This window comes from Chiroxiphia lanceolata, chromosome 5 (genome assembly GCF_009829145.1).
Source record: "Chiroxiphia lanceolata isolate bChiLan1 chromosome 5, bChiLan1.pri, whole genome shotgun sequence".
Lineage (NCBI taxonomy): Eukaryota > Metazoa > Chordata > Aves > Passeriformes > Pipridae > Chiroxiphia > Chiroxiphia lanceolata.
Window position 1 is genome coordinate 49,207,098 of NC_045641.1, and position 16,821 is coordinate 49,223,918.

The window sequence follows — 16,821 nt, forward strand, 5'->3', positions numbered from 1 at the left end:
AGCCAAAGGCCTGGGAGAAGCAAGGCTTCTTTCCACACAGAGAAGTAAAAATGTATGGGAAGATACAATCTGCCAAATATTTATCAAGTATATGTATGTACATACAACTTTAAATGTCACAGTAGCTAGGTATTATCAACGAAAAGGCGGGGGGAAAGCTGTTATATTTTTTTTTAATCCTGTAGATCTCATCCTCCTATCCCCTACCCACCAGCAATTCAGCCCGGATCATTCAATTGAAGGAGGCCAGCTCTCATCTCTAAGGCTGTCAAATTCTGGTAGTAGGGCCAGTGTCTTTTATTTGACTGCAAAGTGCCAAGTACATTTATGGCACCATATAAATAATAAATAAAAATAGTCATTGCTTCCCTCTCTACTGACTTAAACTGATGTGAGAAGCAGGACAATCCTTTGCTTCCCCCTCCTTTCCCTTATGTAACTCTCCAAAGACAGCTTTTTCCAGACTGCCATGCAATTAGCACAGAAGCAACCAAATTTAACCAGGATGGTGTGGCAGGGGGAATGCAAAAGCTGCAAGCTTCCACGGCCCCATCACCAGTGTCCCTCACCCAGCAACTCCCATCCGTGCCTCCAGCAAAACCCAAGGGTTTGCATTTCTTCCTTTCCAGCAAGGATTAAGCCTACAGTCTGACTTTGACTATCCCCTCCCCTTGCATCCTACCTGCTCAAGTTCCCAACTAAACTGCATTTTTTTAACTGGTATTAATCCTGAAGAATCCCACTGCGAGCATTTGCTGCCGTTAAATCACAGAATCACAGAATGGCTTGGCTTGGAAGGTACATTAAAGATCATCTAATCCCAATCCTCATGCTGTGGGCAGGGACACCTTTCACTCTATCAGTTACTCAGAGCCCCATCCGATCTGGCCTTGAACACTTAGAAGAATGGGGCATCCACAACTTCTCTGGGCATCTGTTCCAGTGCCTCACCACAGTCACACTAAAGAATTTTTTCCTAATACCTAATTTAAACCTTCTCTCTTTCAGTTTGAAATCATTGCCCCTTGTCCTGTCACTACATATTCTTGTAAAAAGTCTCTCTCTACCTTTCTTGTAGGCTCCCTTCAGGTACTGGAAGGCCAGAATTAGGTCACCCCAAAGCTTTCTCTTCTTCAGGCTGAACAATCCCAATTCTCTCAGCCTTTCCTCATAGCAGAGGTGCTCCATCCCTTTAATCATTTTGGTGGCTTCCTCTGGACTTCTCCAAAAGGTTGATGTCCTTCCTGTGCTGGGACCCCAGAGCTGGATGCAGCACTGCAGGTGAGATCTCACCAGAGCAGAGAGAGGGGCAGAACCTCCTCCCTCAACCTGCTGCCCAGGCTGCTTCTGGTGCAGCCCAGGATACACTTGGCTTTCTGGGCTGTGAGCTCACATTGCTGGGACATGTCCAGCCTCTCATCCACCAGCACCCCTAAGTCCTTCTCTGCAGGGCTGCTCTTGATCCCTTCATCCCCCAGTCTGTATTGATACCAGGGGAATCCCTCTAATCAACAGAAAAAGAGAGAATCCTGAGAGACCAAGTCAAGGCTGAAGCACGTTGCAGCCTCCTTGCCACTCTGCACTACACAGTGCTGAGCATAAGAAAAAGAGGGAGAATGACAAAGTAGGATTGAAGAGGGCGGAAGAAAAAAATTCTTGAAAACCCACTGAATTTAAACATTTATAGTCTTAAAAGTACTGAATCACATTTAGCACACAGGCACAGAGGTTTGTTCCAAAAATCTTAGCATAAAAATCATCCCAATCCAAAGTGCAGAATGTCTAAATCTGATAAACGTACTCATCTGCAACTGCAAAAATTTATCTGAGATCATATTTATGTACACAATAAATGTAAGTCACAAGTTAGAAAGATCTACTACTAACATCGATATGCTGTACATATTTAATAGCTATTTATTAATATGAAAACATTAGCATAATATGTAATTACACATAATAAATGTGTATTTTGTGTAATTGCACACAATATGTAACTACACTATAGAGTATTAGTAAATACTTCATACTATAGCAACTGATGATTTACAAGGAGATGCAGAGAAATAATCAAATTTTAAGCCATAAAATTTCAGACTATCGGAGCCAGTGGAAGTGGTACAGTCTTACTTCTGTCCAGCTAACTCATATCACCACAGAGGTGTCCTGAGAATAATACTGCTGTTGAAAGGATTGCATATTTTCTGCTTTTGGACACCACCACATAAAAATTCCTTTATATCCTGCTGAAATGTGTGAAATTACCACAAATGTCTCTTGATAGTGAATGTTTAATCCCATGGAAGATTTGTACTGCCTCCAAGCCATCCAGTTAGACAACCTTCCCATGACAGACCTTACAAAGTACAAGACTGACCCTCACTTTTAGTCCTCTTGAAAAATGTATACCTGTAGATATCTGCTCTGCATTTACCTAGACTTCTCCAGAACAGGTATTTGTTGTACAAAAGCTGCAAGCTCAGAAAAGCATTTAACTTCAATCATGTGAATAACAGTCCATTGACTTTAATGTCACCACTCATGAGCGCAAAGTTAAGCACATGCTTAAGTGTTCTGCATATCTGGGATCCTTGTATAATGTCGATTTAATGTGCTGCAGAGTACAATGTGGGAAATAATTCATTTTTCAGTTTCGTGGCCAAGCACCTGCCAGAATAGAGCAGATCGGGGGTTTTTTGGAGGTTTTTCACTGAGGCTTTTGCTTTGTATCAACCTGAAATGTTTCATTCACCTCAGAACTACCTGTGTTGTCTTGTCTTCCAATTATCTCCTCCTGCCCCTTTGTCTTGTTACAGAAAAAAAATACTTTTTTTTCTACTTTCTCTAAATGTAGGTCAATTTTATGAGTAGTGCCTTTAGAAAATGACATGTCAAAATACATGTCAGAAATATCAAAGTATTTTGTTTCAAGTATACTAAAATGAGCTACTTTGGAATATATCAGAATTTCCTTCTGCCCTCTTATGCTCTCCTCAGATTTTTTTCAGTAAAATTATTGGCCAGTTTTAACTTCAAAAGTTATTAAAAAGATACCCAAAACCAAACACATATCTATCGAAAAAATAATTGACCTATGCTGAACAGAAACAGGCCCTTTGTCTTGACATTTCATTAACATCTTAAAAAGCAAATAAGTCAAATACCCGTGAAATTTCAGCAATCTATATTAATTTGCAGGCATGCAGAAATACATTTCTCTCCTTTTTATGTCAATTACAAAATTACCATTTTGATTCTTTATTAGCTTCTCTGGCATTTGCAACTAATTTATACGAAAGGATACTATTTTTTATTATTATTAACCTACTGCATTCTAAATTATTTTATTTAAATGCCCTGCTGGCTGTCCACATTTCCTTTTATTCCATTACTACTGTATATGAATGGAAATTACGTATAGCTATTAGATTACTTCACACATTAGTTCATTTTATATAATCTTTCCTGTATTTATTGCCTTCGTTAGACTGAAATACCGCAGGCGCTTGTTTCTCTAATGTGTCTGAAGCTCTCCCGTTAATGGAAATTGGGTTATATCTCCTGATTACAGTCAGATGAAATCCAGACCCGGGAGTCGACTGCAGTATTCTGCGACAGGCTGTCTCACCACCGGAGCTTTCGCAGGGGGTCAGGGTGGTAGCAGCCCCCCACATGGATTCTAGATGGATGCAGTCCAGCAGCGCGTGCAAGGATGCTCCGGCTGGGCTTGCGGTCTGTCCCACCGAGGGGCAGAGCTCAGGACAGGGAGCTGACATGGCCAGCATGGCACTGCCCCTTCCAGGGCCACATCAAGCCCCTCTGCTGCACAAGGTAGATCAGCAGAGGCAGTGGGTGCTGGTTTGGCACCTGTGTAGAAGGAAAGTGATTCAGCGTGCCACGATCACTGGGAGCTGGAAGGGAGAGGCTGCCAGAGCAGCACTCTTTCTGCAGGACTCACAGGGCCAGTACTGCTCTCAGGGAGGAGCAGGTTTCTCCTCCCTCAAACTGCCCACAGCTGCCCCAGCATTAAGAGCTACAGCTTGACATATGATTTAGCAGCTCCAAGGGTTAACATGGGGGAATTAACAGCCATCATGAGGTGGGTTCTTGGGTAAGTTCTGGCACCTCTTTTGAGCCAGCTAGGCCCAAAGGGTGGCACTCAGCAAGGTTGGCATCACCTGGGACAGAGAGAGTGGCAGAGGTCACTAAGCTCAGTACAGGGAGCCTCCAGACACCCTTAGTTCAAACGGGTACCCTGGCACAGGGGCATCCACTCCAGCCCAGCTCAGACAGACCTGCTCAAGCATCCACACAGCACAGCACAGCACAGCAGGAACATGACATTAGGCATTGTCTTGCATGTCATTAGGAAGTAAATGCTGGGGCACAGCCAAGACACCATCTAAGTCCTGAGACATCTGGAGTATTTCAGCCTGTTTTTCTGGGGAAGTGGCACATCAGCAGCTGCAGGCACCTCTCAGAGTGGTTTTTCCCAGGCCCAAGGAAGAGGGTCCAAGGAGACCCTCAGGGTGGTTGTCTCAGAGTGTAGCCAGACTGACCTTGACAGGTGTACCCCAGCCAGGCACAGTAATGGATTTTGTGAGTGCATCTGGCATTTTGGCTGCTCTACAGTGCCAGTGGGACACCTTCCCCAGATACTGTCATACCACAAAGACATTCACAAGCAGATCTGGGTTTAGGCAAGTAGAAACAATATCCCTTAAAATAACTATCCCTTTTCTTGTCAGCTCGGATTATATCCTCTACTGACTCCTTGTGCTGGACACAGATGCCCTTACCAGCTGATGGAGAAGACCAGGAGACTGATCTGCCTCAGTTCTGCTGTGGACACCAGATCAGACATTGGAGATAAAAGGGATTGGAAGCAATAGTTTTTCCTCTTGGAAAAGACAGTCTTTCCCACCTGGCTTTGAAAGTCTGAAATGGCTTTAAGCAGGCAGAAAAAGGGAGGTAGAGCATACAACATCTCCATGTGCCCTGGTGTGGCTGCACTCTTCATCCTGGCTAAGTAGTGTATTTAGAGGGTGAGTCAGTTGCAAGCAATTATGCAGGTTTTGGAAAAGGGAAATATGAGATTCAGAAAAGTGAATTCCTCCCAAATCAGGGCATCTTGAAGCAGTGTGACAAATGCCTGGATGACCTCTCCCAAGTGCTGCAGGGCCCTCTGCATGTTCGAAGAATGGAAATCCATGAGCCCAGTAGACCAAGCTCATTAACTCACATCTTTTGGCTGGAGCTAGTCCCACCTGTCTTTATTCTCCAAAGGCAGCTGTTGGTTTCCAGTTTCACCAGCCAATTTTCATCTGATTTCAGAAGCTCTGGTAGATTATAAGCCCAATATTGTAAATATTGTAAATAATTGTAAACCCAAATATTGTACTTGCACTAGCAGCTGTGTTTGAGGCATACCACAATGCTCTGACTATGTACTGTGGCCTTTCTCTTCCCCAAGAAACAAAGCACATATGCTTTAGGATAGCAAATGAAAATACAGGTATCATGGCAAAGAAAAGTAGAAGAAAATTACCTCAATCCAATACACACAGGTGGCCCTACAGTAAAATCAGCTAAGATAGGCCCAGAAACTTGTAACCAAAGGCTCTGTGAAGCTCTAGGAGCTACCCCTTTCAATTGAAATTTCATGCACATATCTCTGCAGGTATGAAGAATATCTTAAAAACATGAGAATAAAAGCATGGCTCTCTCCATGAGCCTAGGCACAGCCTGAAACAATAGATCACAGGTACAAACTATCCCATTTAGCTCAGATAGTTGAAAACCTAATGATGACAAACTAATGTTAACTCTGATAGGGCTGGCTGGTTTTGAACAGTATCTTTCAGTCTGAAGGAGTCCACAGCTTTTAAGCAGCCTCTGCAACAATCTCCATTTAGCAGAAAAACATCCTCCCCTCCACCCCATCCTCAACACAGCACACTGCAAATGTGAATACAGTGTGAAACAAATTGAGGTCAAAATTAAAACAAATAACAGGAGCACTTCTGTATGGATTGTATTATTCTGTGCCATGTTTCATTCCAGGAAAAAACAACAAATGGGAAAGAAAAACTCCTGAAAATTAATCAATCACAGAATTTCTAGCCTGCTGCACAGGACACTGCATGCACAAGGGGCCTAGCCACAATTTATTTCTAGACTGTCATGAGGGACACAAGAGTCAGTAACTATAACCAGTCCTCTTCTTGCTGCTAGCCCCAACAGCAATGTATGCAAGCTTATTTGGCTGTCCTACAATGGCATGATCCCTTAAGCAGCCCCAAACAAACTCAGCATGGGCAACTGAGCCTCACAACACTCAATTGCTTGTGAGTAACCTCACCTCAAAACAAAAATTAAGCAGTGTGCAAAGCTTTACACCCTCATGAACCAGACAGTGCTACCCTGCATGCATCAGCAATCTTCTCAAAATCCTCAAGTGTTCAGGGTCCAGCAAAAGCAAATGGTCTGCATGGACAAAATGCAGTGCAGATAAACAAGGCAATAAAACAGCCTGAACAGGAAACAATTTCTTGTACTAAGCCTCCAAACGCCTTGAAAAAAAAGACACTATAACTTTAAGTGCAAGCAATAGCAAATCATCAAAGCCACGCTGATTTACCCCCATGGGCGGAACTTTTCCCGAGAATAAATTAACATATCACATTTGCTAGCCTAATGGCTAGCATTCCTGCACAGACAAATTATTTCAGTCTGAAAAAACAAGTTACAGCCATTGTACACATCATCTCCAAAGCTCCATTAATTCGTTACTTCCTGACAGTCAAAGTGTGGTTTGGAATTGTGCAAGCAAGCACAGTTCAGTTCTGTTTATAACTCATTCCTGAAGTGCTTAAAACATGTAAAAGTGCAACTGAATACCAATGAAGAACAGTTGTGCTACTTAAACTAGGGCCTAAAGCTATGATGTGACTATGAAAACATCTGCACAGTTCCATAGTGAAAGCAAAGAAAAGAGGGTGGGCAGCCTCTTCTGTAGAAAAGGCTGCTTTGAGGGTTTGGGTGGATCGATTACCTTTTTGTCGCTCAAGCCAGACACCTGGTCCACGTATTCCTCTTGGATCATGAAGGCAGCCAGGTTGGCAGTGTAGCTGGCCAGAAAGATGACAGCGAAGAAGGCCCACACCGACACCATGATCTTGCTAGTGGTACCCTTGGGATTCTGTACTGGCACAGAGTTGTTGAACACCAGCCCCCACAGCAACCAGATAGCTTTGCCAATGGTGAAAGAGGGACCTCCTGGCTCTAGAGTGATTGAGAAACATGATCCCACAGTGAGCATCTGAGAGTAAGTGGTCTGCATTTCCATTCACATCCACATCTTGACTTTAGAGTTAAGAGCAGTATTTATTCCCACTTGTGAGGTGAATGTCCGCATCTGAACTCCCTATGTTTATGACACCATATCTCAGCAAAGTGAATCCTGAAAAATTATTTTTCAAAAATATCCTCAGATATTTATTCTGTCTCAGAGATTTACATCGAAACCTTTTACAAGAGCATTCCTTTTTATTTGATTGAAAGATCTAGAAGCCCAAACATTTAATTTTGGTTCAAGTGTTGTTACCAGAAATACAGTTTGCTCAGACAAATTCTGTCCTCATTTCTAGCTGCTCAAGAGTGATGTCCTTGAGCTCCCAGCATACACCTGGGCAAAACATGGTTCTCACTGTACTTGTACAGGTGCAAGGAAAAGCACCATCTGAAATAGCAGCGCTCTACAAATACTTCTGCAAGAGTGTTTCTTTACCCACTCTGCTGAAGACACACGAACCAGAGAAGAACACAGCTCCCTCTCCCCATGTTCTGTGTCTAAGGTACATAACAGTGACATATACTCTGGTCTACCGCAGGAAAATCTGCAGCTCTGCCTCAGATAGTCCAGGAATGGGTCAAGCGTTTTAAAAGCTCCTATCTTCCCCTTATTCACTTTTCATACCCCAGAAGCCTAGTGTGCTCAAGAAGCACTAGGTCTGAAAACTTGTGAAATCACACCTGTCTCCCAGCAATCTCATACCCCCAGCACATGCTGGTTCCATTAGTGGAAACCTAAACCAAAATTTCCTCAACTTGAGCACAAGAAGAGCTGATAGGGAGAATGCAGATTCAATTACTCCAGGATCCTGCTTCAGGCACCAGGAAGATCTTCTTAGGATGAGAATCCTCTGGACAGTTCAAGCACCTGCCAACCTGGTCAGCACCCCATGCTTTATCAACTTGGATAGGCTGATTGGAGCTTAGTGCTGCTGTCTGTGGTTAAGGTTGACTCCACCAGATTAGCAAAAGGGAAGAAAGCTTTGACATGTTTCTCCAAAACCCTGAGCAGCAAATAGCATAGATCATCTGAAAGCACTAACATTTTACTCTAAGTACAGCTGAACAATGCAAGGGGCTCATTTTGCACCCAGGGAACTGCACACCAAGCTCAGAGCAGAATCATCACCTGACAAAATTGGTGCCTCTAGATACCAGCGAGATAAAGTTCCTACAAGAAACATGGTTTATCACTCCTTGTCTTTTTACATGCTGGAGTGGTATTTTTATATCCCTTCTACCTAATGTGTCCTAAGACACACAGGTAAAAGGCCTGAAAAACATCAGTGGTATAAGATGTAAGGAAATCTTGAGAAGTTCCCTCTTAAAGCCTTCCTCTCTCCACTGATCACACCCTGTGCTTCCACAGTTACTTTGTCAGCCACAAACCAAGGCTGTAATGGGAGACTTCAATCCAAACCAGGAACCTAGAATCTTTCTGAGCTCTCCAATTTTGAGTGCCCAAACAACAGCACAACATTATTTAGAGACTAGATCAGGGCATGTCCACTTGACTCTGGAGAGAAAAATCTTAATGTTCGTAAAGAGAAAATCCAGGTGTGGGAGGCAGGGGCATACTGCCATAGTTCAAATGCAGCCAAAGTAACATTAGCCAGTATGTTCATTACCAAAAGCACCATTGCAGTCTCTGCAGCAGATTTCTATATCTTCACATCACATATGTCAGGGATTATATCTGCCTGATCATGCCGTACTGTTTATAATTACTCAGAAATACTGATAATTGCAGCTGCAGTTCAGATGACTTGATAACTGCACAACTGCACACCTGTACTAAGAACTGCTTCCAGTTCCACACGTGTATCAATATCTCTCAAAAGACTCACAGGTTTATCAACACTTACTTTTGTGTCCACAAATCCATGGGGCTATGATCAGTTGCCATAAAGGCCCTCCACAGCTCCATGTTAAGAGACAAGTTCTCCACTTTTCTCCAATTCCCCATGCATGTGGTTCTGCCTGCATTTTCATTAACACTTTTTATTTTCACTCCTCTCCAACTTGATGGCATAAATTCACTCAAAGCACTAGACTGGGGAGCAAATGAGTGCATTTTTCAGTAACTATCTCTCTCCCACTACTCTGAACAGGCCAATAAACCCAGAAACGTTCAAAGGGCTGATTTATCAGGGGGTGAAGATATGCAGATGACAGAAGACTCAACTTGCTAATTATCTTCATCTCAATAAGGAAAAAAAGGCTGTCTCTTAGGCTGTCTGTTCATCCTCTCTTTAACTCATCTGGCTGCCTTCTGAAGATCAGAACCACAGAGATGGATCACTCACTTGTTCCCATCTTTCCTGGTTCTTTTGCAAAGTAATTCTTCACCCACTCCTGAGAAAATGAGCTTCCCATTTTCTCAGTTGGTCTTCGAAAGCCAGAGAGCCAAGTAGTGGAAAGACATGACCAGGTGACAGATGTGAAGTTTGGAGGACATAGCACTATGCTGGGAGGCTGGGTGGCTTGCTCTCCAGGGAGTCGTAGCACTAAAGGATGGATTGATAGTGCTGAGCCGTATGATTGCCTCAGGGAGTGCAGCATCGTGGGCCCTGCCAACACCAACTACCAGGGCCCATTTTCCCTCAATGAGAAACAAGTTGGAGCTGGTATTTGCTTTAGACATAAAAGGCAACACAGCTCCGTCCCTCGGGCCAAGCAAATTATCCATTATACACATCTGCTCTCTTCACAGTCTGTTTTCTGCCTCCATCCCTGCCCTCTTAGGTCTGAACTCAGTGCTCAGAGTGGGCTAGATCTGTATCATGTTCAAGGCAAAGAACACCCTACAAAGGAACTGGGACTGAAAATAAGAGAGAATCATAGCAAGAAAGGGTTCCCCTTACCTCTGCCATCAGCAAGGCACCGATTATAGCCCACAGGGCTGAAGTACTCAAAGACGAAGACGGCCACCGCAGAGATGATAAGCAGCATCACAAACATCATCACCCATACATCAGCACTGAAAGGCTCTGGATAGGAAGAGAAAACCATGATAAAAGCCCCGACAACAACCTCTTCTCCTTTGCTTTCCAGAGCACACCAACGTGGGGCAAACTGGGTTGAGGGAAAACAGAACTTAAAGCCTTCAACCTGACTCTGAAAAACTTCTTGAACAGGGAGAACTATAGTTTCTGCCTCTGTAATGACTGCATTCCATTGTACTGTTCCATTTGTGACACATGGCTCCATCTGGAACTACGTGCAGCCATTGTGGCATGCATTGATAAAATAAAATGCATTGATAAAAGATTGTTCCCAGGAAGTCCTCCAACACCATCTGGAGAGAGTGGGGAAAATCAAGCAGAACTGGCAGAGTTTCAGACAAGCATCCAACTTTCAAGATGCTATTGAGCCAAAGAGCATCTCCAAATTTCTAAGGTTCAGCCATAACGATAGTAGTTTTTTCAGTTATTCCATTCCTGTAGCAATAGGAACACTGGCTCATTCTAGAAATGTTAGCATTCATGTTCTGCAAGTATTTGATCTCTGCCAGGTTTTCTCCTTCTCCAAGCTGGAACAGATAAAAATGGGACTGAAACAGATCAAAGCAAACGAGAATTTTGTTCCAATATTGCAACCTCTGTTAAATTGCAGTTTAAAATTTTGGAGTTAACTTTAACGTTGCTTTTACATACTCCAGCAATATTGGTGGACTTGGCTAAGGGCAAAAACTCCTGAAGAATTGAGTAGTCATGAAACTCCAACTTAAAAAGGTTTGGGAAAATTTCATTATCCATATAAAGTTATTTCTATTGTAAATGTTCTCATGACTCTGGTAGAGAGCAGACAGTAATTATATAACTCCTATTCTGTGTTTGCTGCATCATAAAGCATTTTATAAAGTCAAATAGTAGATACAAGGAAGATATGAATGCCTTGGGGAAATGCAGTATAATTTCTGCATTCTCTGATCACTCTCCACCACTGAAGGACATTAGAAATGCCTTTATTGGAAGACTCAATGTCAGCACAGAACTGATGGCTCAACTGTTCTTGAAAAGGTCTATTAGATCTCTAACTTCTACTAGTTGCTCTGTCAAGGGAGGGTCAAGTTAACAACATCTTTACAAATAATGTCTCTCAAAGTGCAACAACATATTGCTAACTGCTATCACTAAGTGCTATGGCATACCAGCTATAAGGTTTGAATCAATTTTCCTCTGGCCTACACTCCTCGAACATACTATTAGTTGAGTCACTGGGAAACCACGTTCTGCAGCGTAGGTGACAACTCTGAGCGAGCCCATTCTTTTCTGGGACTAGGTATACAATTGCTGAAAAATGCCTTGACTTGGAACTCCTATGCAGTGCCTGTTTGCATTTGCCCAGATTTTGCTAGCCTGGGATTTAGAACTAAAACAACACAGTATATTTTTATATACCTGTCCCACAGGTACTCCCAAAAAGGAGCTTTCAGGCTAAGAATCACAAGCAACCTTCACCTAATTTTTTAAGTTTTAATTTTAGATTTAACTGATACCTAAGAAGGCAGAAGGTGAGACAGTTCCATTGCTACGTGACACCATGACACTGATTCCTGTCTCAATGAAGGGCACAGAGAAATCCACCACTTCTGAACGCTCCTCATTAATGGTGAGGGATCCCACAGCCATATAGGCCCGCTTAGTGACGACCTGGAGGAAGAAAAGGAAAAGATCACATACAGACATGAAGCAGCACTCAACTACCACAGTCAAGCCCCTTCTCATCTTTCTGCCTTTCAATACAATCCTTTTACTCCTGTAATCCCATTCCCTCGATTGTTTGTAACATCTTTGCTGTCTAATCTTTCATCAGGACACTTTCTTCTTGCAGGAAACCTTTAGACATTAATCTTCTCCTCAAAGCTGGTATGTGTATAAAAAATAAATCCACAGAGGTCTTAGAATAAACACATCATCCACAGAGAAGACAACTTATCTCGTTTTTCTGTCCTTGTTTTATCCTCCCTCTAACACTGAGAAGTCTTATTTCATTCTTTATGCACCTTATATACAACCTATGCATAATCTAAGGTGCATGGATATCAGCCTCTTTCTAAGACTGTATAGGCCAAATTTATGAGACCATAGAGAATAATAATTAATTGTCAAACAGGAAAGGTAGTCACGGTCAGAGTGTCAGAGCAGATTAATTCACCCAGTGCTGAGAAAGAATGCAGGCCAATAGTTTCCTAAGTCACCTCTCCCCCTGTCCCAGAAGGAGATCCAATAATGATGGGAGACTAGACCTGACGCATGTCACCCATCCCAGAGATAAACCCCTCCATGGCCTCCTTTTGCTGCTGACCTCTCCAATCATTCCATTCCACGTTCCATTGATCTTTTTCCCATGCTTGCCATTAGTCACCAAGTAGAGGTCATAGGTGAACTTGACAGACTTTGAGATTTTCTTGAGGATGTCAATGCAGAACCCCTTGCAACATTTCTTCATGTAGTCTGGCTCCTCATCAGTTTTGTTCCTAAATCATAACAACAATAATAATGGGTTAAAAGACTGGGAGAAACTCCCTTAATTCCCATCTGTTGTCAGCTTGCAGTCCCCTTCCCACAGTATAATGTGGACAATTTCTCTTGTGCTATCTGTGCTGGAGGGTAAAGGGACACTACAATGATTAGCCCAAAGGGGCCAGTCATGAATGGACATAGGACAGGCTAGGAAAACGGAGGTGATTTTCTAAAAAGGATTATCAGGTTATAATGGTATTAGCCCAACAGACACTCGACATTCTGCTGAGAAGGGAGAGCTCAATAGGAGCAGAAGAACCCAGGGGTGCATACTCAGTCACTATGCGTTTTTGGCAAGGGACCGTGTTCCTCATGCAGGTGCCACTTAGGGGGTCCACATTCTCCACAATGACAAATGGTGCCTCTTCCAAGGTCACGATACTCAGGTGATCATCCTCACGTTCCTCAGAGTCAGGATACAGTTCAAAGCGTGGCCACACATAATACTTCATCTGCAACTTTTTTTCCTTCCATTTTCCCACCTGTGGAGACACAAACCACAGAAGTTAGACTTTCAGTTGTCCCATCCCTTTGCATCAATCACAGCTACTGCAGGACAGGAGGACCATTCTGGAGTACCCAAGCTCATGGCTCCCGTAAGATGAGGATATTTCTGGGGAGAAGGCTCTGAATAAGTGGCTTCAAACAAGAGGGAAGTAGAGAACAAGAAAGATGTCTGGGTTTTCTCATCTCTGTGATGGTCTTACTCTCTGGGAGAGTGAGTGGATAATCATAGGAGTACTATTACCATGGTCAAACAGATATGATGTCTTTCCATTTTCTCAGCCAAACAATAGGAACAGAGCTTGATGTCTCCTGAAAGGTTGATTTGAGCCTACTAGTCACAATAAATATAGGGGGGGGTAAGCGGCCTTCAAAAAAAAAGGAGATACATACAAATTCTGAAACAAATGTTATTTTGAAACACAAAAGTTGAACCATTTCACTTGAAAAAGTCAAACCAGAACTTCTTATTTCCTCAAAATTTTTTCTTAATTTGTTTTCAGAGGAATTCATCAAACAAATTCAATTTAGTCAAACTTGATTTTGCCCAGAAATAAATCCTTCTTCTGGAAAAAGACTGCCCATTCGTAGTCATGACTGAGTTCTTCCAAGAGACAGGTAACTGAAGAGGGAGATGTTCTGCATTTTCAGGAGTGTCTTCACAGGAGAAGAACACAGACAGAGATGCTTTTTAACAGTAGTTTTTGCTATCCCCTGCAAGGCCTTACTGAAATACCTGCTCTTGTCCTTTCACAATGACTTGGTTACATACCCTAGCTGAAAACAAGGAATTCTTTGTGGTTTTGACACATGAAAATTAAAACCAAAGAGCATCTACGATTTTTTAAAATCTTGCTATTTTTCCACAATTTTCATCACCCTCATAAATTTCTATTGCAGTTTTAAAACTCTTTATTTTCTGTTTCCTAAGTGAATAGAGATCATATCTTCAACAGTCAAAACAGATGCCATATATCTACTGCTACAAACAAGAGCTGTTTTGAAGCCACTAGAGTCCTTAAAGAGACAATACATGTTAAACGCACCCACTGCCCATGGTAGACAATTTCTTCCTAAAAATTCCAGGCAAAGAAAAAAACTGAACATCAACTATACTTTCAACTATCAAAGTCTCATCTTTGTTCTCAGCTTCCTGTCTCCCCATGACAGCTGATACTAATTAGCACCTTGGCTGGCAGCTGAAGCGGAGAGGGTTAAGAAGCTAACTGCGCTTTAGAAGGAACTTTCCTGCAGGACCCTAAAAGCAAGCCCTCCAGGCCAGGGCTGAGACATGCTGACTTGATGGCAGAGGCAATGTGGGTGTGTGGGAAGCTTACATGACTGCTCTTTGCCATGTACCTGCTTGGTGAGCAAACAGAAAAGCTTCATTCCACTGCAATCCAACACCCCTCCCACCACCCCCAAATTTCAGTCATTTATTTATTTAAATGACAGAATGGGAGGGAGAAGCACTTATTAAAGCCTCGTTAGGTGTCAGCGGTTAATCTGTGAAACTCAAAGCCCAGCTGGGGTTTGGCATTTCACAGCATCTAGAATTCACATAAAACACTTGTCACCTTCAAAATAAACAAACAAACACTTCATCTGTCCATGAAAGAAAAATCCACTCTGGGAGCTTGTGGAGGGAGAAGAAAGGCAGAAGAAACCACCTGGAGACAGCAGTTTCCCCATCCATCCCTGCAGCATGAACAAAGCACCCCAGTGAGTGCAAGGTAGGAGGTTTGTAAGAAGGTGGGTGAAGTTTCTGGGCAGCTGGTCTTGACTTCTCAAGGGCAAAAAATGCCAAGAAGACTTTGCTCCTAATGTTCCCTCCACCCATGAAGTCACACAGCTTGGACCACCAAGCAGGGAATGTGCAGCTATCTACCTATCTATCTAGTTATCTATTTTTGTGTGTGTGTGCTTAAGTGGTCAGGGAGTTGTTGTTTTAATTTTTAAATACACTTTGAGCATTGGGTTAAAGCTGGAAAACTGAGTGCTCTATGACTGGTGGCTCCTTTTGTCCACAAAAGACAGGCAGTTGTCTAGGGCAGCAGATGATCTGTACTCAAGCTAACATCTAAGCCTGGATGTGGACAGTGAATTTCTAAGGGAATAAAGAGCATATACTCACATACCCAGGGTCTGCCCAGCCCTGGACTTCCCACTCATTGACCAAGCAGGTCAATTTATCATCATCTGAGACAGAGATTTCTGCAGTGCTGCTTCAGCTCTCAAGTAACTGAGCTCAAATCCCCAAAAGCAGTTCTGTGAAGCTACCAGACAAGCAGAATAACTGCACACACAGGGCACAGTAGGGACCAGTGATTAAGATGCTGCACAGAACAGCCCAGATTTCAGCTCAGGAACATTAACTTATCATAGAAATAAGTGGTTGATGAAAGAGACATCTTGCAGAATCTCAGCAGCCCTTAGATATCTCAGTAACAGGCATGATATAACCCCCTAAGTGATAAATTAGATCAGATAGGCAAACCCAACCCATAATTACCCAGAAGTTCTCTGGGACAGAAACGGGAGTTTATAAGGCTGTGTGCCAGACACGTTTTACAGTGTTGTACTACATAGACAACATTATGAAATTAGGATAACAATGACAGTCTTGCCACAGCCTTCTGTGCACTGAATCACCTAATCTGCAAATATAGTAATACATGTCCTTTCCTTATTATTCCAATAAAATCACTCCAAATTGTCCAAAGAGGAGGAAAAATAGGATATAACAAAATGTTCTGACTTAAATTTTCAGATCAACTATAAAATGTCTCAAGAATACATGCAAATATTACATTTCGTTGCTAACCTGAACAATCAGACATGCCATATACCTGTAGGCATGTACAGATGCAAACAAGGAAAATCAGAAAAGCTTTGTGAATTAAAAGGGGGTAGACTTCTTTACATGCTTATGCATGCAAAGGTCAAATGTGTATGCACGTAGCTGAAGAAGGATGGGCTTAAGCAACATGTGGGCAAGGATCAATAAGAAGAAACATCACATGTGCAGAGGATGGAAACAATGCAAGAGGAAAAAAAAAACATAAATGTGCATCATATGTTAGATAATCTGCCACGAGACAGAAGGAGGAATTCACTGCAGGGAGAGAGGTTAGCAGAATTAAATACCAAAGATTTGTCCAGGTAATGATGCCTACTCTTAAAGAATATAACCTACCAAGCTGTATAGAGCAGAGCAAGGCACTTCTGAAGTCTCGGGGTATTTTCCATTAACAGCTCATGAACTGTTATTACTTAGGTTTTGCTGAGTGCTTGCCTCAGCAAAAAGAGGAAAAATAAACCATCCCAGGCATCCCACATACATACTGGTTACCCTGCAGTTTCAAGACCCATTTGGTGTTCTCCAATCAGGGTCCAGTCATCCAAACTTCCACTAGAAGCCCTGGAAGGTCACTGA

At 42.6% G+C, this 16,821-nt stretch overlaps 1 protein-coding gene across 6 annotated transcripts in view; it reads right to left on the reverse strand.

Annotated features, from left to right (window-relative positions):
- The window catches only part of GRIN2B (glutamate ionotropic receptor NMDA type subunit 2B), a 211,857-nt gene that overhangs the window by 19,751 nt on the left and 175,285 nt on the right, over nucleotides 1-16,821 (reverse strand). For all 6 annotated transcript variants that reach the window (XM_032689029.1, XM_032689031.1, XM_032689030.1 and 3 more), the window contains 5 exons: nucleotides 13,155-13,363; nucleotides 12,664-12,835; nucleotides 11,855-12,008; nucleotides 10,218-10,343; nucleotides 7,055-7,284 (listed from right to left, as the gene is read on the reverse strand). In XM_032689029.1, coding sequence (XP_032544920.1) covers nucleotides 7,055-7,284; nucleotides 10,218-10,343; nucleotides 11,855-12,008; nucleotides 12,664-12,835; nucleotides 13,155-13,363 — 891 coding nt within the window. The remainder of the gene's footprint in view (nucleotides 1-7,054; nucleotides 7,285-10,217; nucleotides 10,344-11,854; nucleotides 12,009-12,663; nucleotides 12,836-13,154; nucleotides 13,364-16,821) is intronic.